This window comes from Adiantum capillus-veneris, chromosome 14 (genome assembly GCF_014529385.1).
Source record: "Adiantum capillus-veneris isolate H3 chromosome 14, ASM1452938v2, whole genome shotgun sequence".
Lineage (NCBI taxonomy): Eukaryota > Viridiplantae > Streptophyta > Polypodiopsida > Polypodiales > Pteridaceae > Adiantum > Adiantum capillus-veneris.
Window position 1 is genome coordinate 120,813,743 of NC_140944.1, and position 26,650 is coordinate 120,840,392.

The window sequence follows — 26,650 nt, forward strand, 5'->3', positions numbered from 1 at the left end:
CGACAAATAGGGTGCACTAATTCCATTTTGGGGGTGCTACTCTTGAGACACTAGACTCTTCACTGTTGAGATTGAAGACGTTAGAATTTGAGACTCTTATTTTCTTGTATCTCATAGAGCTTAGGAGCACCAAGTGTTGTTCCTTGTATGAGTTGTACTTTCTAAATTTATCATTCTAGATCTCTATTCTTTGAACCCTTGTACTTTGAATCACTATCTAAATCTGAATACAATTTCAACGTCTGATAATTTTGGAGTCTATCTCATTCTAGTTCATTTGTTCATTTGAAGTCTAAATCTATCATCTAGACATCTAACCTAGTCATTTACCGTCTAACTCTAGATAGTTGTCAAAGCGATCGATCTCATTCCAAGTTCTCATATTGAAACCCACACACAATTTTCAAGAAGGAAATCCCTAATTCACTACACCCTCACAAGCTCCGATACATGAAGGAAAAGAGACGCGATTGCACTACACTCTCATAGAGCAACCATGAAGTGAATGCCGAAAAGAGAAAGAATTGCAATTTTTTTCAACCATAAGCAAGCAGCCCCCTTGTTTCCATACATGAGCATTTTGTCGATGTGTCAATTTCGTATGCATATCCTCTCAAAATCGGCTATTTTAGCCCATTTAATGCCATTATTGTCCAAAAATGATACATTTTGAGCCTAATTGGCCAAATGACCTAGGAAAAGTCCTTTAAGCTAAAATTTGATACTAAACGTCAAAATTTTCCCTTGTCATGATCACTTGATACATATATGAGGCATGCATGCTAGTTACTATTTTTGGTGGTTTTTGCCCAAATAAAACTTTGTAGGTGAGATTGTTGGGCTACCATGATGCCTTCATATATATACATTCTTGAACCAAAGTAGGCAAGTTTTAAAGTGAGAAAACCTGCATCGGGCCACATCCAAGGACAAGACTCCGCAGATAGGTATGTACATCATCACAAACGCGGAAGCCACTTTCATACATATCACACTATGTATATTATAACTTTTATTGCCATGCTTCAAAACATGTAAAATGTGAGGTGAATATTTCTATTACACATGTTGTACCTGCCACGGTACAACAACGTAGGACAAAATAGATTGTAGATTCAATCGAATGATGATCAATTCACAAACAATCTGGATAGCTCCGTTGCAAGGTGAGCTCTCAACATGCTACCCCTGCTCCCCATGGGTTGCAAAATAGTATTTGCCCAATGTGGTATGTCTTGCTTGAGAAAGGAATTGAAGAACTTGGAAACCCTTCTTGCAAAGGACCTAGGGCTAGGTGTAGACGATGGACTAGTGGTATACCCTTGCTAACTTGCTACCGTCTCACTCAATTCTTGTCGAGCAGATAGACCTTTCTCGTTGCAAAAGGTCCAGTGGATCAACACAATCTGAACCCTTGGCATGACATTTTGCACGCATTGGTTTTGCCACATAGACAGTAGTAATGTGTTATATCCACGTCATGCATAAGCATTTTGGTGCTATGATATTTGAATCCAACACGGAACAAGGCAAGAAGCCCATTTCGTCTAGTCCCATGGAGTTGCTAAGTCAAGAACACATCCCTACATATAGAGGATATGCATGCGGGGGTTCTACTCTCGCTCGTGTGCGTCATCAACACTGCCCCCTTGCTCAACTCTGCTGTCTTTTGCAGAGTTGGAGATTATTCCTACCTTTGAGAGGAAGAAAACACGAGGGCCCAGCCTTTGCAGTGAAAATGGGATAGATTTGTTGACGTACACTCCACCCCCGCCACGTCTCCGTGCGAATGGGCCCATACTCAACACACCATGATAAAAGCTGACGCTTTTTCAAAAGAAAAGCCCCGGGGGTTGGAAAGGGAAGAAGACCTTATGGCAATGGGCATGGAAGGACTTGTGGCAACTTTCAAGGCAAAGAACTCCATGATACACACACACACACACACAAACAGCTAGGTACTTACTGCAAGAAGAACAGCTTGCACCTTTGGGGATGTTGGTTGGAGCTGCTTTTGCCGATGTCAAAGAAGTAATAACAAATGGTATAATTTAAGGCAGGGCGATCCCTACCCCCACATGCCCACATTATACAAAACCCCGCCTCTCTCTCTCTCCCTCCCTTCTTTTAACTTCCCGCCAGAGCCATGCATGCACGCATGCACCCTCTTTAACACCCCCCTTCTCACCTACCACCCCACATCCAATTTCTCTCTCTAAATATTTTCCTCTCTCTTTCTTCAAAAGAGAATTCTCCTATGTTCTATTTTGCCCCTTTGCAAGGTGTAAATAAATTTATTAGGGCAACTCACACAAAATCCTCATTTGGTAATTATAATGAGAATAATTCTTATTTTCCCCGAAAAAGATATAGTTATTTGTTCTATGGAGCCCAAAAAATCTTGGCGAAAATGACAATTTTGGAAAGTATGATAGGCCAATAATTTGCCGAAAATCAGGTCAAATATATTGTGGAAAAGGTACCTAGGGGTGTTCAGATGTGGGCACATGGCACGCAGGGCTGCAAGCGCATAGGAAAATCAATTATTTTGTAGCCCAATTTGGGTTTTTGAAGATAAAAATATATAGTAAAAGTTTTTGATAATTTCGGCCTCACAGAGGATCCAAAGGACGAAATTAAGAAAATCTATTGAGAGTAGAGAGCTGATATGAAAATTTGAAATTTCCAAATGATTATCAAAACATCCGAAAATTTTGAGGAAAATATTAAAATTTTCAGATAAGTATTAAGGAGAGACAAAAATTTGGGAAATGCAGGAGGTGGCAGCAGAGAGAGAGAGAGAGAGAGAGAGAGCAGAGAAGAGCTTTGTGGTTTATCGCGCAGCACGGTAAACAAACGTGGGTGCTCTGTCTTATATGTTGGGTGCCCAGAGAGCAGAGAAGCTTCTGCTGCGTAGCGCAGAGAGAGAGAGAGAGAGAGAGAGAGACTCTGTGTTGTTGTGTGTGTGTGTGAGAGAGAGAGAGAGAGAGAGAGAGAGACTCTGTGTTGTTGTGTGTGTGTGTGTGAGAGAGAGGGCGTAGACCAACAAGACCCACCTGCTCGTTCTCCTTCGTACGAGCGTCACTCCCCTGCGCCCCTCACTCCCCCGCCTGCATTGTAGTTCTCGTAAGCTGAGCTGAGCTGAGCTCTCCCATGGCCGCGCCTAGTAGGCGCCGCAAACGCGCCCTCCCTTGCAACCCCTTCTTCCCCTTCCTCTTCCTCTTTCTGCTCCAGCTCCTCCATAGCTCGCCTGCACTCTCCTCCTCCTCCTCTTCTTCTGCTAACGGCGGCTTCGTCCTCCCCCTTCTCCACAAAACCTCTCTCCCTGCCCCTTACTCGCGCCATTCTTCCCCTCTCGACTTTCTCGCTGAAGCGAAATCGCTCGACGAAGCTCGCCGCGCCGCCATCGCCTCATCGCTGAGCAGGGGACGAAACTCTTCACCTACATTGTCTCGCTTTTCTGCTCCTTTCGACGCCATTGCGGCAAGCAACGCGAGAGATGGCTTCAGAACAGGGGTGAGGTCCGGAGCCTCGGAAGGGGCAGGGCAGTATTTTGTGCAGCTCGCCATTGGTACTCCGCCGCAGCAATTCCTTCTTATTGCAGATACAGGAAGCGATTTGGTGTGGGTACGATGCTCGAATTGTAGAAGAAAATGTAGGGCTGGAACAGGGGATCCTTCATCGCCCACATTCCTCATCAGAGCTTCTTCGTCGTATCGCGCAATCCCCTGCCTTTCGCAATCGTGTCTTCTTGTTCCTGCTCCTCCGAGCTTCTCTTGCAATCTTCGCATCCCCAGCACATGCAGGTATGACTACTCATACACAGACACCTCGGAAAGCACAGGCATTTTCTCCACAGAGACCATCTCCTTGAATTCTTCCTCTTCTTCGGATGCAAACTTGAAAGAATTCGGACAGGTGCCCGACTTCGCATTCGGCTGCGGTCTTCGCAACACGGGGGAGAGCTTTGTAGGCTCTGATGGAGTGCTGGGCATGGGGAGAGGCCCCATTTCTTTTGTTTCACAGGTTGGCTCTGTTGTGGGGAATAAATTTGCTTACTGTTTGGTCGACTTCTTCGGCACGCCTACCCTCAACAGTTTTCTGGTTTTAGGGGATATTCCGGCACCGACGAAGCTTCTCACCCCGCTTCAGTCGACCCCATTGGTCGAAAATCCTTTCGGACAGAGCTTTTACTATGTGAATGTACAGGAAGTGAGAGTGAATGGGCAAGTTTTGCCTATTCCTTCTGATGTATGGGAGCTCGATGCAACAGGCAATGGCGGCACAGTCGTTGACTCAGGCACAACTCTCACAACATTCGTCGAGCCTGCCTATCAAGAAATTTTGAATGCAGTAGTGGATAAATTCCCTTTTCCACAGGTGGACCCTGTCCAGAGCTTTGATCTCTGCTTCAATGCCACTGGTGTAAATGACCTATCTGGTCTTCCAAGCCTCTCCATTGTGCTAGAGGGCAATGCTGTTTTTTCCCCTCCAGCCTCGAACATTTTCATTGACATCCCGGGGGGCCTCAAATGCTTGGCCCTCCAAGGGGTGGAAGGCCCATTTGGTTTTACTGTTCTTGGCAATCTCATCCAGCAGAACTTTCATATGCGGTTCGATTTGGACGGTTCGATGTTGAGCTTTGCGCCCACTCGATGTTCGCAAGCGATTCGGTAGAGAGGAGAAAGCAAGTGAGCTAGACTGTTCTCTGCGGCGAGAAAAATCTTCTCGAGGAGTTTCCAAGGACAAAAGGCCTCCTGATTATAGTGTTCTTGTTTTGTGAATTCATCATTATAGGTTTTGTGTCAGGCTTGGCAATACTTGCTTTCATGACAAGCTTGGGTTTGTTGGATGTTTTGCATGATCGTCGCCTTTTGCGGTTGAGCGCCATTTCTAATTCTTTTCCCTATTCCTCCAATGATGGCACATTATGTTTGCAGAGTGTGATTGGTGCCCCTGTAAAGATTGGTATGTGGGATCAAAACACTGATACTCTGGGATTGAAGTTATTTGAGAATGCCATTCTTTTGTGTTGCTTTGTAGCTCTTGTGTACATGGCAAAGGCCAAATGCTGTTTGTGTCAAAGAGAATTGTAGGCAGGCAATGCCGTTGCCGGCTGTGCAAGCGGGAGCGGTCATGCAAACTCGCTATCAATAAGTGCTGCTGTTTATCTTCCTTGGCTCCATCTGTTGAATAAAAGGTCTCCATGTCAATTCACATTTTATATACCTCTTCATTGAATTTTCCTACCTTGGCAGGGACAGCCTTGTAATATTTGTGCTTTGCATCGAAGGGTATTAGATTGTGCGTTCAAATCCGTTGAGACTTTTGATGAAGAAGAATAATGAATGTGCAGTTGGTTTGGTTGGATGGTTTAGCTCTTAAAAGTCATTGGACATCCTAATGGTTTATCTTCAATTTAGTTATCAAACGTCACCTACATGGTGGATGCATCTCATATCAAGCATGGCGAGTAGTCATAATGGCCTACAAAAGGTCGGCCTTATACACTTAGTAAGATGGTGATAGGGAGAGAGTGATCTCTACTCGAAACAAGAAGCCTTATGAAGGATGCGACGCATGCATGTGTGCATGGGGAGAGAGAGTAGGTTATATTGTGGGTGGAGCTCTTGCAGGACATTTTAGCTCCTTGTTCTCGTGTTTTGATAAGAATAATAAAGAGTTAGTGAAGGTGATGCGTTGGGTGGTAGAACGCGATCGATGGACCATAATAGCCCTTCCAAGTTCCATCCAACAATCTCCCTCTCTCTCTCTCTAGTCCCTATGGAGAGTCGCCTACACGTGGCCGGACTAGATTCTAATTGAGAACTCTCCAATGCCTCTTTGGGATCTTCTAGCGGATGGGTGGTACTCAACCCTTGAAGATTTAACCTCCAAGCGGATGAGGAACACGTCCCTTGTGGGTTTTTGAATGCACTACATCCAAGGGTTGTCTGAATGCATTACGCCTTGTGCCTGGGCTAAAGGTAGGGATCTTCCACCGGATGGGGTGATTCCCAACCCGTGAAGATCTAGCTTCCAAGCGGATGAGGGAAATCAATCCTTTGTGGCTTTTGAACGCACTACACCCGATGTTTGTCCTATGGGTACTGAACGCATTACGCCTTGTGCCTGGACTAAATGTAAGTTTCTTGAGGACTTCAGGAGAGTGGGGTAACTCACCTTCTTGAAGTTGGCGAAGAGCCCCGGAGGGGAGGGTTTTGGACATCTCGGGCCCACCCCACGGGGTGCTTGGGAGAGAGGTGTAAAAGCTTTCTTCCTCCAGACTTGGGTCAAAGGCGCTCCCCCTCAGGGCTCGGGGGGGGGGGGGGAAACGAGTGGTGGCTCCCCTTGAGCTACGAAGGGATGAGTCTCGAGCAGTACCCCCCAATCGAGTGCGAAAGGAGTGTGTCGTAAACTATAAAAATTAAAAGTACTCACTCCATGGTGAGATCCAAACTCCACTTTTCGAAGTGCGGAAGTGGGGTATGTTGTGTAAACCTCCCCTTTGCCAGCCATACAAGGGGATGAAGGGAAATAATTGGCGCCCACCTTGCACCACGAGGGGATGGGAAGCAAGTGGTCTCTCTCAGCCCTTGCGGGAGAGTATTTAGGGGCCCTTAATGAAAAGTACAACCATATATATAAACGCTCTTGCTTTCTAGCGTTTATTCTTTCAAATTCTCCAAATTTCTCAACTATTCTCAAAGCTATCTATACTCTCAAAGCTTACTATACTCTCAAAGCGATGACGAACTTGTGTTCAGTGAGTGCTATGAGCACACTGCACACCTCTACTGGAAGGGACGAACTCCAACAGCAAACACGGACAATGCTTGCTTGGAGAAACGAACCTCAGAGGCAATCAGGTATGGTACCCGAGAGGCACGAACCCCAGGAACAATCAGGTGAGTCAGCTATTACCTTGCGAAGCACCTCGAGCAGAGGGATTGGACCCTCTATGCGTGGGGTGGATGGACCATCCCGCGAGGTGGGGGATTTTACCTTGCGAAGCACCTCAAGCAGGGGGATCGAATCACTACATGGGGTGGGGGAATTTACCTTAGCCTTCGTTGAGGCTGCCTCAAGTGGGGGGATTGGGTCCCCCATCCTCGCGGGGTGGATAGACCACCCCACGAGGCCCGATCTAGTGACATCAGGCGAATGGAAAGAGTGTGCATGACACGTCTGACACTGACATCGTTGAAACGTGGAGTAGCCTTTGGTGAATTCGGTTTAGCATGTGTTTGGGGAGCGGACAAATCAATTGACTGTTTTTAAGGCGTGCGTATATCCAGTGATTTGTTATGGCGTGGAAATTATGGGGGCCCACAATCAGCATGTCCTTCACTCTCTGCAGCACCTCGTCGCCACCATGATGCGAATGTTACTCGGAAAGGGAGCAAGGTCAACCTCTGTAGGGACGGCAACTCTCCATCACGAGTTTAACATACCACTCGTACCTGCCTTTTGTGGGGGACAACGAGCAAGGGCTTTTGACAAGTACTGCTCGGTTTCATCTACCTGGATAGGCTCCTTGGTAAACAAGAAGCCTAAGAACCTACCGTTCAAGAAGTGGACTTGGACGACAAGAACCCAGAACTGGATGAATAAGTATATTCCAGCGACTTACTTTAGCTCAGTTCGTTACCACGCATGGGACAAGTGGGACGAGAGGCATTTGTGCCTGGCGTTGGAGCCCTATAAGGAGGCAAGCTTTGAACAAACACGTGGATACCTGCTCTGCAGCTCAATAGGAGCACTATAGTGAATAGGAAGGAGGAGAGAATGCTGGCTGTTGCGAGACATTAAGAGAGAAAAGAAGGCGCAGCCAATGAGCAGCAACCTTACGTAACGTAGAAATACATGGAAAACAACACAAAAATGAAAGAAAACATTTTAAAATATTGAGTTTTGTCCCATTTTCATAAGGTAACTTTCTCGTCTCGCAAAGTAGGGCCCACTGCTAGTAGCCGTCAAATTTATGACACCTGACTACTGATTGATAGCTAACTCTCTCCCTTTCATTAAAAGATATCCACTACCTTTATGAAAGGCCTTCAAACCTCATTCTCCCTCCATTTTACCTATGGCTTCATCTTCTACCCACCCAAGAAGTTCTAGAGGTTGCTCTACAGTGTCCCCAACTAGCCTCACCATTAGTGTGCCAAGAAGACCATGTAGTAGCATAAGCACTATCTCAATCTTAAACTCTCTGACTACAGATAATAGGTGGCAAGAGTAGAGCATAAGCAAAGGTTATCGGGTTCTTATGCAGCCAACAAGGAGAAAAAGCTCGAAACAAACAAACATATTTTGTTCTACATGGAAAGCAAAAGTTCTGGATTTCAAAGTCGAGGTTGTTAAGAAGACTGTGAAAGAAGTCTTTGTTCAACATGTTTTCACTCACTCTGATGTGATTGCTAATGGCGGCGATGTCTCCATGGTGCAACTGTAAGTTAATTATTTAGCACTCCTCTATAAATGTTATCTTACATTTCAAATGTGAATCTGTTTTTTTCTTCTCTTATCATAGGTATATAATTAGGTTATACAGATGTTTGTATTTATTTCTATTCTATTACATTCATAGATGTTTATCCTTCGTCATATGAGGAATGGGAGCCACTGGAGTGCATTATAGGTCTCATCTCTGTGACCCATGCTCATATTGGCATCTTGCAATATGCTGGCAGAACTAGCAAAAGCCTAGCAGACGAGGGTATTTTATTCTATGACCATTTCTACCAACTCAATCAAAGGAATTAGAGAGGAATGCTGGTGAAGGTTCCACTACCAACCAATTGGAACTCCGTGAATTGGCCCGTTCCCGACACAGCAATGAGTGAGGCATTGAGGAGCACGCTCTATAGGGATGTTGAGAGGTCTCTCCGAAACTCTGTACCCACTAAATTGGTGAAACTTGCAAATTTTTGTCCTATTGGTCTCTTTGTTGAGTTATTTCATACCTGCAAAGTACATGTTGCTAAAACTATGCTGCTCTACAAATCATTTGATTCCCTCTTGTGTGATAAGCTTCTTGATGGAGGGTGGTATGTGAAAGAAATAGATGGCATATGTTGCGAGATTGCTCTTGACACTTTCATTGTCAAGTATATGCTTGTGACACAGACATAAATAATCTCCTTTTGGTACAAGCGTTCTCACATTGTTGAAGGTTGCTATGTGCCTATGGATCAAGAGGCAGCAAGTTTGGCAAACAATGCTGTTATAGACGTGGAAGTGGTGGACAAAGACCTAAATCTTATGACACTAATTACAATAAGGTAGCAATGCAATCTTTTGCAACTTCGACATGACATAGTGGAGGAGACTGCCGACATTGACTCTGTAAACTTTTATTTCTTGTTGTGCGGACGAAGAGTAATGCAACGAAGGGAGAAGCATTTTTTATGTGGAGATCTTTCTGGCCGTATTCAAATTGTGCCCATGTAATCATCCCTGGATGGCTTCAACAAAATGTAATCTTTTTGACTAGTTTAATCTTAATATCAAGTGTTTGCTTAATTAAGTCTCTCTCTCTCTCTCTCTCTCTCTCTCTCTCTCTGAGTATTCGAAACACATAGACAGGTAGACAATATCAATTTAAGGTATAAACAGTGAATTACTAAGTAAATTTGTAAGTACAAATTCCGATGATCTCAATGGGCTTAAGTACATTGCTTGCAGGTATGGGACCAAAATGTCCTCTAAGTAAAAATCGTGAAGATGCCCTTCAAATGAAGGTGGAGAAATAGTAGTGCCGGGTGGATTAAGTAAACCCTTATGTGGTGTGTCATCAATCAACAAAGTATTGAGAGCATCATAAGGCACATTGATCTATTCAAAGGGCTTGTAGAAAAGTGGTACATTAGCTTTAGTTGGGTGGAAATGTCCCGTAATGGTGTTACAATTTCTTTGACTATACACAAAATAAAAATTCGATCTCTGGATTTCAGCCAAATTGCAAACTATGGTAACAAGGGGATTCAGGTTTTGGGCTTGCATTGAAGACCAAATAGAAACTCTAAACCGTGGAATCAAGAAATTCAAAAATTCCTTTGTGCCTGGTCGAATTAATACTCTGATGTTTCCCAAGCGAAAACTACGTAAATCGGAGAACTCTGTATGTACACTGTACGGCTGTCGTAGCAGCAACAATCCATCGAGATCCAAGATAATCAGTTTTTGCAATCATTGTGTGCATACATATAAGTAGTTAGAAACAAAAAAGCGTATATTATTTAAGTACAATGGATATTATCGGAACAACCATATCTACTTGAAGCAAGAGTCCATACTAGTCATTTCTAATGTTGACATTTTGTTGTTGAGTGTCGATGTTTCCTTCCGTATCTCCAAGGGTATCCACCTCTTGTGGTTGTGCAGTACATGAATCTTGTGTTTCCATGGCTGAATGGTTAACCTGTTCTGTTGTCTGCTCATGGCCTTGATTTGCAATATTGGCCTCCTCCTCTACATGGTCAAGACACTCTGTATCTTCTCTCGGCTCTGAAGAGCTCTTCACATCTGCAATTACAGGAGATTGGTCTCCCTGATTTTGATCATGACCCGCATCATGTGCCACAATAATAGGCACTCCCTTATCCTCCTCTGCTTGGCCTAGAACCTCTGTTGCATTCCTCGTCTCTGAGGAGCATTTTACATCTGCATTTTCAGGGGCTTGGTCTACTTCACATTGATCAACCCCAACTTCGGATTCAACCACTCCAACTGCAAAGCTTACCAGTGTCTTTTCCTTTAATATGGGGTCAATTTTAGGGATTTGGTTTCCAGTGGTGGAAACTGGCATGACTTCCTCTTCACCGGTCATTGTTAAAGCTATAATATGGTCGTCGACAAAACTGTCTTCTGCATCTAAAACTCTTGGGGTTGAAAGAGATAGTAGATGTTGAATCATTGAAGCGCGGTACCTTTGTAAATATTCCAATGTATAATTTTCCAGAGCATTCTGCAAAATTAGGTTAACTTGTGGTCAATACTTTAATTAATAATAGCACCAAGTTGGTCCAAACCATAGCAAGGAAATACCTTTGACATAAATGGATTCAAAGCAAAAAAAACTCTGGAGTATGTACTCTGCATGGAGAAGACATCTCCAACCACAGGAATTTGGATCTGTCTGATTAGGCACTTTGACAGCTTTAAAGGTGGACTTGTAGAGTTCATGATTTCCACAAAGCCTTCCATAGACATGAATTAATCTTTTTACACATCTATGAACAGTGAAGGTTATTTGTTATTAACAATATTCAGGTCATCAGACATACCCCAAATAAACACTAAAGGTTTTATCAGCATTTACACTTACACTCTTATCTCTGAATGTGTTGCTTGTATGGAGTTGATAGTCCATACCACTTGTTTGTCCAGTTCTATGCATACAAGGGTCCAATGATTATTTGATTTGTATGGCAACACCAGAGTTGTGACCTGAAGCATTGGACAGTGGACAAACCATCTCTCCAATGTGCCATGAGGGGTGTTCTTTATTCGGAGTGGCACAGAGAACTGTGGATCTAAAATATAAATTTCATTATGGGTTTCTCGAGGGAGCTGGCTCTTTATTAAGCTACAATAAAAAACAAGGATTTAATTAGAGGCCAAATACAACAAAAAAAAACGATCTTAAAGGTAGAGAAGAGCACTTACTTTAGGCATAAATAAACAATAGAGTCGGTAATTTGTGCATTTGGATCTTTCAATATCCCAATATCAACAGAGTCCAGTGCTAATTGCCTACTACCATCAACAAGGGGAATGGTTGCTAACAGTCCTTCTGTCATGGAATATAAAATATCATTGTTTCTTTCATTTAGGTCTGTGGTAACTTGCCCATAATTTCTCCTATGGTCTCTTCATCAGAGCAGCAGACTGTATCCTCTTTAACTTCTCTGCTTCAGAGTGACGTCTTTCTTCTTGCTCAACTCTGGCTCTGGTGTTCACATCATGAGTAACCTCATGAATCTTAACCCCTTGATCCTGACGGCGTGGTGGTATTAGCAGTATATCTTTCATTTTGGATCAATAAACTCATTAGGGATAAAGAGTTTATCATATCTCCAATTCACTCTCTTGAGAGTCTCACTGTCCTTGTCCATTATTGTCACCCGATGAGCATGAGTAGCAACAATGGTAATATCATTAAAATACTCCAATAAAAAATATTCTACTGTTTCTTGACGACACAGTAGGGCACAACCTTCCACCTCATTTTACCAGCACATGATTCCTCACAGATTTGCCTTACTGCTCTTTGGAAAGGAAGTTTAGGGACACAAAGCTCAATACATTTCTAAGCTTTCCCGATCTCCCTAAATAAACCCATGTTTCTTTGAATATTCTTCATTCTTGGTCCCTTCAATATCTTCATTGGTTTACCTGAAGTTTTCTTCTTACTAGCACACCTTCCACATGCTTTCTTTGCAAGCCCTGGTTCTTTCCCTGTCTTCCTTGCTGTTGCCTTGGTTCTTGCCATTCCACTGGAAGAGAAAAATGCAAAGGATCTCTCTCTCTCTCTCTCTCTCTCTCTCTCTCTCTCTCTCTCTCTCTCTCTCTCTCTCTCTCTCTCTCTCTCTCTCTCTCTCTCTCTCTCTCTCTCTCTCTCTCTCTTTTTCTGTGGATCACGGCGCGCGGGCTCAGGTTTGACATGGGCTAATAGCCTATTGCGCGTCGTGATCCACAAGTGGAAGGAGGAAAATTTGAAATTTTACTTCATGCCTTTTAGGCAGCAAGCCCCAAAATTTATTGATTATTAAATTGAGTCTAAAGTAGTAATCTTGAGATGTAGAATACTATCTCTATCTCTTTCTCTCTCCCCTATCTCTCTATCTCTCTCTCTCTCTCTCTCTTTCTGTCTCTCTCTCCTCTCTCTCTCTCTCTCTCTCTCTCTCTCTCTCTCTCTCTCTCTCTCTCTCTCTCTCTCTCTCTCTCTCTCTCTCTCTCTCTGTATGGATCATGGTGCGCGGGCACAAAAACAAGAAAAGAGAACAATCTATCGCGTGCTATGATCCATTTTGTGACATCCCTCTCTTTCTCTCTCTCTATCACTCTCTCTCTCTCTCTCTCCATGTATCTTCCTCTTTCAAACCAAGCAAGGCTTCAAAAATACTATCTCTCATAGTCTCTCTCTCTTGATCTCTCTCTGTCTTTCTCTTCCAAACCCAACAGACAATTAGAAACTCTAGCTCTCTCTCTCTCTCTCTCTTTATCTCTTTTTTTCTCTTCATCTTTAAAAACCACTATGGAAATACCTCTCTTGGTGGAATTCAAATGGAAGAAAACGGAGCCTTGCGCCTTGGTTGCAGAGGATGTCTCGGCTGTAGGTGTCTCTCTATCTCTCGCAGAGGTCGTCTTTTCCGTTAGCTGTCTCTCTCTCCTTCTCGCAGAGGTCGTCTATGTCGGATTTTTTCTCTCTCCCCCTCGCTCTCTCTCTCTCTCATCATGAAATCAAGTGTGCATTTGTTACTATAAATATACACATATTTTTGGGTTGTTAAAAATCACTTATTTGGTCGTACCTCCCATTAAATGCATGTCCTTGTAACACGTGTTCAATATATGCGGCTCGCATCGTTAAAAACGCCAACGGTAATCTATTATTGCATGAAAAGGGGAGAGGAGAGAGAGAGAGAGAGAGAATAACTTGAGAGAGATAGAGGCTAGAGACAGACACAGAGAGAGAGAGGGAGAGAGAGAGAGTGAGAGAGATTAACTCGTATGGTCAAGCTAATTACAGACCGAGAGAGAGAGAGAGAGAGAGAGAGAGAGAGAGAGAGAGAGAGAGAGAGAGAGAGAGAGAGAGATATTAACTCGTGTGGTCAAGCTAATTACAGAGCTCGAGAGGGACAGAGATAGAGGCTTGAGAGACAGAGAGAGAAAGTGAGGGAGTGAGAAAGAGACACCTAAGAAGGCCTCTGCATCCTTCAAGGTGCAGGAATCAGAAGCTTGAAGACCCAAAACTACATTCCCAATCCTGAATCTCTACTCCAACAACAATGTCTAGTCCTGGTAAAGGTAAAGTCAATCTCTTCAGTTGCATTATGTCCTTAGTTTAGTTGTGTTTAGGGATTGTGCTTCAAAATGTAAAAGATCATTTCACCATTCAAATACTATCATTGGATCACGACGCGCCAATAACGTTATGGTGATTCATTTACATACTCTGCACACCGTGATCCTCTTCTAATATTTACAAAGGATTTTTTTGTATAATAGTATTGTAGGTATTTCAATGCATGAAAACCTGCTTATGTAGACATGTAGTAGTGTTAGTGTGTATACGCGCTTCACAAGGGGCACTTTTCTCCCACTGGGTTTTTCCCCCTGGACATCTGGTGTGAAAGGACACCTTATCTCTTAGGGTCTCATATAAGCTTTGTAGCTCTGAGTTTGTATATACTCTATTATTCTAATACAGAGAGATAGACTACAGAGATCTCGTACCCAAGCTCTGTGTCTTCTCCTTCTCCATCTTCTTCCTACTCTGAGTTGCTGTCTTCCTTCTGTTTCCTGTTTCATCATCTTCAACAATTGGTATCAGAGCAAGGTGATTTCCAGAGCCTCTACTTGCGTTTTCGCGTCCGCGTGCGCAATCGCAGTTTTCAGGCAGTTTTCGGAAAATTTGCTCGTGGGAGCATCCTCAACGTTCCGGGAGTATTTTGAGCAGGTGACCTGGGTGGCCTGAAGTTTTACCCCCCTTTTGAAGCCGTTCGAGCCCTCAGAATTTTTTTTTGAGCAGCGTAGCAGAAGTTACTTTTCGGAGGCGTTTAGATCAAGAGGGTGTGCTTTTTGACAGATTCTTCAGGTAAACAGTTCTTTTGGGAAGCAGCTTATCTTAGCTTTGTGCTGAGATTTTGTGTAGAGTTTTTCTTGCATTGGAGAGGAGATTTGTGAATCTCTTGGAGGTTCTTTTGCTCTCTTGTGTGCATCCACAGTATGGCTCAATCTACGGAGAAAGAGATTTTTGGTGCGTTTACATCCGAAGACAAATTGGATGGTACCAACTATTCTCTTTGGTCTTTTATGGCCAAAAATGTTTTGGTTGGTAAAGGATTGTGGGATTATGTATCTGGAGATGAAGTTCGTCCAGGTAGCATTGCACCTGCCACGCCTGGTCGTGGTGCAGCTGTTGATGCAGGACCCTCACAAGTCACTCCAGAGCAAAAGAAATGGGATACTAAAGATGCACAAGCTATGGCTGTGATTGCCTTAACCATAAAGAGGACAATCACAACACATATCAGATCTTGCAGAACTTCTGAGGATGCTTGGAACACTCTACAAGCTATGTTTGGAGGAAGAAACGCTGCCAGAATAGAGTTTTTGAAGAAACAACTTGACAAAATACAGATGGACGAAGGTGACGATATCGTCGAGCATCTTAAAAAAATAAGGGATCTTAAAGAGCAATTGCTTAGCATTGATGAAGTGATTCCAGAGAAGGACTTGGTTCCAAAACACTCAATTCACTACCACCATCTTATTTGACTTTTCAGACGTCTTTGACTCTGTCTTTGCGAGCTAATCCTGAGCCTCTTCATTTTGAAGAGTTAGTGGCTTTGCTATTGCAGGAGGATCAATCACGGAAGAACAAGTCTTTACAGGTGGATGGTATGGATCATGCTCTTGTTGTACATAACAAAAACAAGGGTAAAGAGAGTGCTCATCACTCCAAGTCTGGTACAGGACAGTCTTCAGAGAAGTCTAAAGGTGATTCCGACAAGTCCAAGAAGAAAGGTAAATGTCACTACTGCAAGAAACCTGGTCACTACATTAGTGAGTGTAAAAGGCGAATTGCTAAAGAAAAGAAGAAAGAGTCAAGTTTGGTTGTTTCAGCTTCTGGTGATTCTTCTACAACTAAAGAAGAGTCTGCAAACTTTGTGCAGGATTCTTATGCTTTCGTAGTATGTTCAGATTTTTCTGCTTACAGTGTTGACAAGACAAAAATGATTTGGTACTTTGATAGTGGTGCATCCAGGCATATTACTTCAAGGAAGGATTTTTTTTGTTCATTGGATGCAGCTCCAGCAGGAAAGAAGGTGACATGTGCAAATAATGCTTCTTATCCAATCAAAGGCGTTGGTAAGATTTTGATTACCATTTCAGATGGTTCAAATTTATGCTTGCCAGATGTCTTATATGTTCTAGGGATCAAGAAGAATTTTTTGTCTGTATCATCTCTTGCAAAAAATGGTCTTCGGGTCATTTTTGAGGATGACAGATGTGTTGTACGAGATCGAGAGGATGGTTATTCTCTTATCACTACATGTACGCTGGAAAATGGACTATTTGTGCTAGATCGTTATGAAAAGCAGATTCAGGTATGTATTGCAGAAACAAAGACTCAGGCCATGCATGATGCTGAGTTGTGGCATGCTAGATTTGGGCATGTTGGTTATGGCAGTTTGATGACTTTACAACGTCATAATATGGTGCATGATTTGTATTTATTGGAGATGCCACCAAGACATGTATGTGAAGGTTGCGTTCTTGGAAAGATGCACAGATTTGCATTTTCGCAGGATGGTTCAGTTAGAGGGACACGAAAGTTGCAGCTTGTACACAGTGATGTATGTGGTCCTATGAGGACTCCATCTATAGGAAACAACCTTTATTTTGTGACCTTCATTGATGAATTTTCCAGGTTTTGTTGGGTGTATCCACTCAAAGCAAAGTCAGATGTGTTTGCAATTTTTCAACATTATGTCGCCATGGTTGAAAATGAAACAGGTTGCAAAGAACAGACTCTTCGTACCGATCGAGGAGGTGAATACATGTCAGGTGCATTTAAGGATTTTTTGGGAAAGAAAGGCATTAAACACCAATGCACTATGCCATACACACCACAACAGAATGGTGTTGCAGAAAGGAAGAACAGGTCTTTAATGGAGACGGCTAGATGTATGCTCAAGGCTAAGAGTTTGCCTCATAAGCTATGGATGGAGGCAGTTGCTTGTGCAGCACATGTTTTGAACAGGTGTCCTACTCGTGCCTTGAAGACCATTACTCCATATGAAGCTTGGTATGACAAAAAACCTTCAGTCAGTTATCTTCGTGTTTTTGGTTGTCTTGCTTATGCTCACATTCCTCAGCAGTTACGTGGAAAGCTTGATGATAAGGCAATCAAATGTATATTTGTAGGGTACAGTAGTGGAAGTAAAGGTTATAGACTTTACAATCTTGCTACAAAAAAGATTTTTGAAAGTCGTGACGTAATTTTTGCGGAAACTACTGCTCAACTTATGGTTGCTTTTGATGTACCTCATATGCAGACACATGATGTATTTGAAGGTTTGCTTCCTTCTTTTGTGGAGAATCAAGAATCACAAGAGGTTGATAATCTTGATCAATATTTTGATCAGCATGTGACACCTCATGATGTAGAGGAAATTGTGCGTGAAGAGCAAGAAGTTATCAGGGAAGAAATAACCTTGCCTAAATGGGTTCAAAAAACTTTGCAGGATAGCAAGTTGGATGCACCGTTGCCACGAAAAACACGTGCTGGTACTGCTTTTGGCAGAGAGCAAGTAGATTTGGCTTGCTTTAGCACTCTTTGTGATGCAGATGAGCCTGATTCATTTGAACAAGCTTTAGAGTGTGTTCAGTGGAAAGATGCTATGCAACAAGAAATTGATTCTATTCATAAGAATCATACATGGGATCTAGTGGACTTGCCTACAGGTAAAAAGCCTATTGGTACAAAGTGGGTTTTTAAGGTAAAAAGGAAACAAGATGGTACTATTGACAGGTACAAAGCAAGGCTTGTGGCAAAAGGCTATGCGCAACAGAAAGGCATAGATTATGATGAAACCTTTGCTCCTACTTCTCGTGCGTCCACAGTTAGATCACTAGTTGCAATTGCTGCTCATCATGGTTGGAAAGTGCATCAGTTGGATATCAAAACTACTTTTTTGAATGGTGATTTGCAGGAAGAAGTTTATGTAAGTCAACCAAGTGGTTTTATTGTAAAAGGTCAAGAGCAAAAGGTATGTAGATTGCGTAAAGCTTTGTATGTTCTCAAACAGGCTCCAAGAGCATGGTATGAGAAGATACATACTTATTTGATTGGCCAAGGATTTCAAAATAGTCCAACAGAAAGTACTTTGTATGTCAAAAAGAGAGGTAGAGTTCTTATTATGCTAACACTTTATGTGGATGATATGCTTCTTACAGGCAATACTGCAGATGAAATTGAAGCGTTTAAAGATGCTTTGAGAAAAACCTTTGAGATGTCTGATCTTGGTTTGCTACATTATTACTTGGGTATTCAGTTTGTGCAATCAGAGGATGGCATATACATGCTGCAGGCAAAATATTTGCATAAAATTTTGGACAAGTTTGGTATGCAAAATTGTAAACCAATCTCTACACCCGTAGAAACTGGATCAAAGTTGAGCATGCACAATGATGGAGAACCTTTTGATGTACATACTTATGCAGCAGCGACTGGTTGCTTGATATATTTGGCAGGCAACACTCGTCCAGACATTCAATTTGGGGTTTCACAAGCAAGAAAATTTTTGCACAGCCCAGGTATGCATCATTGGCAGGCTGTGAAGCGCATACTTCGTTACCTTTCAAGTACCCCTAATCTTTCCATGTTCTTTCCAAGGGGGGATATGTATGGAAAGCACAGTTCTATGCAGCTTCTTGGGAATTGTTTTTTCTTGGGAAATGCATGTATATCTTGGCTAAGCAAGAAGCAACCCACAGTGGCTACATCAACTTGTGAAGCTGAGTACAGGGCAGATTTCACGGCAACAGTTGATTGTGTATGGATACGCAGGTTATTGGCAGATCTTTGTGAGTGTCAACAGGCACCCACTACCATTTTCACTGACAGTCAGAGTGCTATGGTAGTTGCGAGGAATCCAATATTTCATGCAAGAACAAAGCACATAGAGGTTCACTACCACTATGTCAAGGAAAGGCTACATGCAGGGGAGATCACACTAACTTACTGTCCTACACAGGATAACATTGCAGATCTATTTACGAAGGCATTATCACGAGAAAAGTTTAAAGCTTTCCGAAAAGCTTTGGGCTTACTCTCATACACATGATGATCTGCTACCTTGTATGGATTCACACTATCACTACAGGGGGGATTTGTAGAAATGTAGTAGTGTTAGTGTGTATACGCGCTTCACCAGGGGCGCTTTTCTCCCACTGGGTTTTTCCCCTTGGACATCTGGTGTGAAAGGACACCTTATCTCTTAGGGTCTCAAATACGGATTCACACTATCACTACAGGGGGGATTTGTAGACATGTAGTAGTGTTAGTGTGTATACGCGCTTCACCAGGGGCACTTTTCTCCCACTGGGTTTTCCCCCCTGGACATCTGGTGTGAAAGGACACCTTATCTCTTAGGGTCTCATATAAGCTTTGTAGCTCTGAGTTTGTATATACTCTATTATTCTAATACAGAGAGATAGACTACAAAGATCTCGTACCCAAGCTCTGTGTCTTCTCCTTCTCCGTCTTCTTCCTACTTTGAGTTGCTGTCTTCCTTCTGTTTCCTGTTTCATCATCTTCAACAACTTAGTGGATCACAGCGCGCCAGCAGAGTTTTTAACGTTAGTTTACATACTCCGCGCACCGTGATCCTCTTTTGATTTTGTACAAACGTTTTTTAAAAATAAAATTGCTTTGATGTATTGGTAGCTATTCTATTTTATGAAAGCCCATTAAGTGGATCACGGTGCGCCTGTAGGTGTGTGTATTTTTGTTTATGTATTCTGTGCGCCGTGATCCACTTGTATGGCTTTTACTCTTCACAAATATAACCCAATTTTACATTTAATCCATAGTAATCATCTTATTTTATTGTCTATATGATTAGTTGGTAATAATTGTGAGATACCTAGCTATAGTTTGTTCAAAAATTATATGATCATTTGGTGCTCTTCTTTTTATATATGTTTGTTGAAACTTATATTTGTGAGTATGAAATAAATGGTAGGTTTAAGATCACATAGGAGGAAGAGGTAGAGGCATTGTTGGCCAAGGGAACCTTCCAAGAAGACTGCCGGAGCTGTTCAAAACATCAACGAAGAGGAATGTAGACTTCACATAACCCATTGATATATCTGCTGTAGAGCCTTCCATTAGTTTGGAGGAGCCTGCTCTAGGTTTGGAGGAGCCTGATACTGACCCATCTGTAGAAATGGAGTCCCCTTCTACTCCAAAATTTACTTTACCCAACTCACTTAAGAGAGAAGTGGATTTTTCAGCACCTACTTTGAAAGGCTTTTGGATTTTGCAGTTTCGTCTGGGGCTGGTGATAAGTTTGATTTGGTCTCCTATATTTTTAATGCTCCATTTAATCTTGATGTGTTTATAGATGAATAGAGTGAACACTTGAAGCTGGAACGAGAGAAGTTTGAGCTTCACACTCAAGAGGGCAGGGTTAATGTTGATGAAATGGTGGTAGTCCATTTAAAAGGCTGTGATCCTAAAAGATAGTCTTACAAGAAGTATAATCAGTTGCCTCTTATGTACAGGCCCCATTGGTGCAGCTTACATGAACGGGAGTGCAAGCTGATTCAAGAATCCTTTGGATTTCTAATATTTTTAAATGGATTATTTACAAGTCTTATGAAAGATCCTAAGGAGGTCATGGAGGAACAAGATTTACCAGCAGATGAAAAAGAGGAAAAGAATGAGGAATATATTGAAGTGACAGAGATAGAGGAGTCCATTGATCTTGAAGAAGAAGCAAAAGATGTGAAACGAAGCAATCTTCAGTGAAAACCTTAGATATCAAGCTACCTTTAGATGTGTCAGGTTTCAATGAGCGGCAAGCCACCGTAATGCTACAAGGAGTGCTAGAGTTTAAATTTGGAGATAGGTCATACATTTTCCTTCATGATATACAAATAGGACTTTGCACTGGCCACTATCTCCAAGTATCAGGAGGAGAGGAATGGATTTGTTTCCGATGACAGTAGTGATGACGAGGCAATGGAGATCTCCAGTAATCCACTGGACTGCCTTAAACTCTACTTTGAAAAGGAATAAAAGTATAAAGAAAGCCTTCCTAATGAAGCCACATTTCAAACTATTCAAAATAATCTTAAGCCATCAACTAGTAAACAGGATATGGAGGATTGGTTTAAGCGACCAACGCAGGAGTCAACCGGATCAGTCAACCTATGGAAGGATGAGATTTTTTTGCAAGATGAGAGTTTCACGGTATAAAATCCCCCCCCCCCCCCCCCCCCATCTCTGTCCCTCTCTCTCTCTCTCTCTCACACACACACACACACACACACACACACACACACACACACACACACACACACACACACATACACTTGAACACTTCTTTTGTTCACAGTCATGGATTGCTGAAAAGGACGACTTTCTTTGTTGTCCAAGAAGACAGTTCCGTGGTAGGGATGCAGCTCTAGGACAACATCTTCCTAGTTTATGCAAGGCACCCATCCTAATCTTCCAGCACAGAATGTCACAAGAGGAGAATATTGCAACCTATGCTTTCAAGACATTATCTCACTTCTTAGGTGGTCCAATGCTACCACAAAATGCTGACAAAGTTATCCTCGTCGACAAGGTTTTTGCGAGAGAATGTTTTGGTTACTCGCCAGGATATACTGGGGGGCGTGCAACATATTACTACACATACACATCAATGGCATTATCTATAGGGAAAGAAAACCCTACTAAACTCTTAGAGTATGGCAAGCATTTAATGATCAGATACAAGGGCGAGGTTCCAAATGATATTTACAAATCATCAAATGTTGAAACAGTTGTGGTACATATTGAATTTAATTCTACAGGCATTTGTGGTACATCCGATCATCTAAACTCTAACTCTCTTATTCCACCGATGATTGGGATATTGCATTGTCTCTCTCCACCTGATTTGACTTTCAAGAGCACTTGAGTTGTTGAATGTGTCTGCTCGCTTCTTTTCTGAAGTTGCAAATGTCTGATTGTTTGTACGGTTGCTGAAGAGGCCAATACTTGCTTTTGTTGCATGCGATGAATGATTCTGCAATAAAACCACTGAAATAACTCCTTCAGACTGTTTGCCTTATTTCGAGAACCTCCATGCTGTGTGTGTCTGAAGTAGGCATTTCTAGCCATGTAATGAGACTTCTCCAGACCTTGGGTGTTCAATATACATGGATTCCCATACTTTTGGATGAAGTATGGCAAATGATTAAAAATAATATGCTACAAAAGAAGAAAATCATTTAGAAATTTAAACACAAACTTAGTACTAAGACTATATGAGGTGCTTTGAATTTACCATGTAATGAGTGATTTGAGTGTCAGTCCATGCTGTCCTGAAGGATTTTTTTAGAAGCTGAAGGTTCCGTTTAAACTTGCTCAGATTATCTTGCGACCAATCATCATTCTCACACATTTGAAATAATATGTCAATGGAACGCCACACATCACCCTTTGCATTGCAAGTTGTTGGCTCTTGGTCTTTCACTGCTAAATGAAGTTTTTTCCAGTGCATATACTCAACTTTGCTAATGTAGGTAGAGTGATATACTCTCCCTTGCTTTGTTAGCTTCACATCTTTCATACCTTGAGGTTTAGATAGAAAACAACGTGCCTTGACCCCACCTATGGATGGTTTGCAGGGTACATCTTTCTCATTGGTTGACCTTTTTTTGTCTCGCTGTATTTTCACATTGCCCCCATGTAGACCAATATCTGACAAAACTAGTTCCAAAGCCTCTAGAGTGACTTGTTGTTCAGACGACTTTTTGATTTTCCAAGCAAACCCAATGTACAAATATACCAACTTCTCTACAATTCGGCAGAGACCATGCATTGTACAAATATGGAAATCAACAAGTGGTATATCTAGAACTGGTCGGAAATTAGAGTCTTGATTGTGACGAGTAGGAGCCTTTCCCCACCACTTTGGGTCCATCACTTTTGCAGGTCCATGCAATACAAGCATGGAGACTTTGCCATGGCACCCATTCCACAATTATACATACACTTCAGTGTTTTGAGGTCACTTGCAAGATGCCATTGAACTTGAAAGTCTCCTCTCCCATCTACAGCCAATACCTCTTCTCGATTCATTTGCCTATCAATGATATCTGGAATAGGGGTTTGATGGAACACCCAAAATAAAATTTCATGGTCTTATTTCTTTACCTGCAAGATCAATCCTCATGAGATACAAAAATTAAATCTAAAATTGAGGTACAATAGAGGGCTTGCTAGAGCTGCAAAATTGGAGATAACTAGATTACTTGAAATGCACCAAGCCACCATATGTTTATTTCTGATTGAACAATGAAGTATGAAGGGTCATCAAGGGGAAATTTGGAAAGGGCCCTATTCATTAATGATTGTGACTCGCTCTAGCTTCTTCTCTTTAAGAATCTCACACGCATCTAGATTCAAAACAAAATGTAGAACGTCACCTGTCTCTTCGAATGTGATATTGTAGAACTCTACCATTCTAGTTTCCAACAAAGTGAGGTCCATGAAGATATTGTTGTACTCATCATATGTGACAGTAGTTCCCTTTGAGCTATAAATATCTTGAATATGCGATGGACATCCAATGAAGTCTGTCTGTTCATTATTGAACTGTAGCCTTTCCTTCCAAACACTTGAAGCTGTTGGTAAAAGCTTAGACTTTATTCCCCTCTTCACAAACATGGAAAAGATAGACTGTTGAATAGCTGAGTAACCTCTTTTACTAACTCCAAGGGAGTCCAATGTACCTTGTATATTCTTGGCAGGCACTGCATTCTTTGAAATGAATCCGTCAACAACATCTCATTGCAAAACCTTAAACTTTTGTCATGCATGATATCCTTTGCAAGACCACTAGTTATCAATGGCTTTAACTACTTTCCTACATTCGCCTTCGGGTCTATGTTTTCTTTTTTTGGATAGATGGAATCTCTACAAAGAAAGCATAATTAACATAAACAAACACTTAGATTTATTTTAAATTATTAGATAGTTTACAATGCTCACCTCAATGCTTGGATTCTTTTCTTAAGGCTGCCACAACCTACCTTCAACATTTCAAGATTCCGTAGTTTCTTCTTTCACACACGAGTACCTAACATTGTCTCTTTGTTTTGTAATGACCGTACCTTTGTTCGCAAGACCTATGATTCTTGTGTGCGCTACATTACAGTCTTTTTGTCCTCATGATGCAAGTTTGAAAGTCTTTGAATCTCATTTTATTGGTGCTTCACCATGTGTTTATAAGTTTATGATTTTTTGTTTAGAGCTTTACAGTAGCCAAGCAATCCATTCTCTCCATTACCTGCAAAGGTCAATAAGTTAGTGGGATTTGAAAATGCTGGGAAAGCATTTTTCATGGGATTCAATGGATAGAGTGAGCCTTTTGTCCAAATATCTAAGTGTTTTGCTCCCTCTACTCTGAGTCTCTCTGTCATGATCGATGTCACTTTGATGTTAGTTTTGCCTCACTTACACAGTGGCGTATATTGGGGATCCAAGTCAATGTGTAGATGATAGAAGGGTCTTTTAAGGAGGACATTTGTGGGAGTGGAAGAAGAAGACATGTGTGCAACAAGGCAAGAAAGGGAGGATTTCTTTAAGGTCATCGCACAAACAGTGAGAGAGTAAGGAGAGAGCGGGTTTGGAAAGATATTTCCTTTAGTCATACATTCCATGTACAGGAAACTCCCTCCAATTCTAGGACGTTCATTAAATGCAACTGAAAACGATTTATTCTTCAATCATCACAGCCGTTATGACACTGTGGCAAGAATCTACTTGTAAGTACACTTTTCGAATGGTTATTCCAAGTTTACATTTGCTTTTACCACACCTATTTTCTAGAGAAAGAAAGTCAAAATTCTATTTTTCTTAGAAGGCCCTCCAAATGACCCCCGAAATTTCCTAATGGTAGGTGGGATCAAACTAGATAGCTACATGCGCGGACATAGTATTTGCACGTTGTGCTCCCAGTTAGAGAGTCGTTCGCTTTCTCATTTGCTGATGAACTGTTCGATGGTTGATGAATCTAGGGGGAGGTGGCTGGACCGATTCAACTCCACCTTCAACGTTATCGACCCTTCATTGGACCCTGAAGAAAGGACTGTTATCCTCCTTGGTGGGGAGGCTTGCGAGAAGTGGATGCCCTTCTAGGTACACCGTGATCCGCACTCGAGGGACAAAACCGCAGGGCATGTGCCTGTGGCAAAGTTCCTCAGTGAAGTTGTACCCGGTATTTGGGTGCTTTGTAGAGGCGTATGGGGAGATAATGCTCCCCTTCCTATGCTATTTTTTTTAAATCCGATCCCTTTCGGGGGAAATGTCGTAATTCTCTCCAAGCGAAGCCAGATGAGCTACAAGAGCACCCAAGTGCCATTCCCCCCCCCGGGGGGGTCAACTTCACCTAAAGGGGTTGGGAGGTGCAAAAGGGAGACACCACCAACCTTAGCAGATGCCACCTGTGAGCGGACGCCATTCCAAGTGAGTATGGCATTTCCTAGGGGAAAACCGTCAGGTTTCAAAGGCAGTTTAGTGAAATGAGCGATAAGTTACCTAGAGGAGGCAACTCCAAAGGGAATACCGAAGCAAGTCCCACAGTACTTGGGCCTCTGAACAGAGGTACTTGGTCACTGTCACGCCCAAATCAAGTTGGCGAAATGGGTCTCTCAAGGGATTAGTCATGGCCCTAAGACTGTAGATAATTTTGGCCTCTCGTAGTTCAGAGGAAACTAGTGACAAAAGCGTCTGCCTTCGGTTTCTGGGTGCATAGTCTTGGTCGTTCTTCTTGTATACTTTTTTGGTGTATGAGGAGAGCGGCCGGGTGTGCCCTACCCGACTCCGAAAACAAAACAAAAAACCTCTCTCTCTCTCTCTCTCTCTATATATATATATATATACACACACACACACACACACACACACACACACACACACACACACACACACACACACACACACACACACACACACACACACACACACACACACACACACACTACTACGGCGGCCACCTTCGGCTGCCCCTCTCTCTTTCTCCCTCTTTATTGGATGTCCTCTCTCTCTTTTTCTCTCCCTCTTTTGAAATCTAGCTTTCATCTCACAGCTTGTGCTACATGTAAAGAGGACTCCCCTCTTCCATATATATATATATATATATATATATATATATATATATATATATATATATATATATATATATATATATGCACACACACACACACCCTCAATAGTGTGCTAACATTTTGGAGGGTACACCTTTACTTACTAAATTAATAGGGTATCACCTATGTGAATCTTGATAAAATAAATGCTCTATATACCCTCAATAGTGTGCTAACATATAGGAGGGTAGACCTTTACTTAGTAAATAAATAGGGTATCACCTAAGAAATCTTGATAAACTAAATGCACTTGTCTTCAAGAAATTCACAAATGAGGTGTTACCTCATCAATGTGATTTGTCTTCGGTAAGAAACATTAAATTCCGTGCTAATTGGATAGTGCTATACCAATCGCAACACATAAGTGGTACCTATGTATGTATTTATATCTAGTTATCCTATTAGAAGAGTAGGCCGTATAGCTTCTTTGTTGGCATGTTATGTTGCAACATACTGGGCTTCCGCGGTAGATAGATTGGGTAGG

General features: G+C 42.1%; 1 protein-coding gene across 1 annotated transcript; it reads left to right on the forward strand.

Moving 5' to 3' along the window:
• Positions 1-2,827: 2,827 nt before the first annotated feature.
• Positions 2,828-5,224, forward strand: LOC147443035 (Eukaryotic aspartyl protease family protein). The gene has a single exon (XM_086528980.1). It carries the CDS (start codon positions 3,154-3,156, stop codon positions 4,675-4,677), a length of 1,524 nt encoding a protein of 507 aa, XP_086385106.1. The 5' UTR covers positions 2,828-3,153; the 3' UTR covers positions 4,678-5,224.
• The last annotated feature ends 21,426 nt before the right edge of the window (positions 5,225-26,650 follow it).

Excerpts from the sequence above, each read along its gene's own strand:
- LOC147443035 (XM_086528980.1), top strand. The coding sequence starts at position 3,154 with ATGGCCGCGCCTAGTAGGCGCCGCAAACGCGCCCTCCCTTGCAACCCC.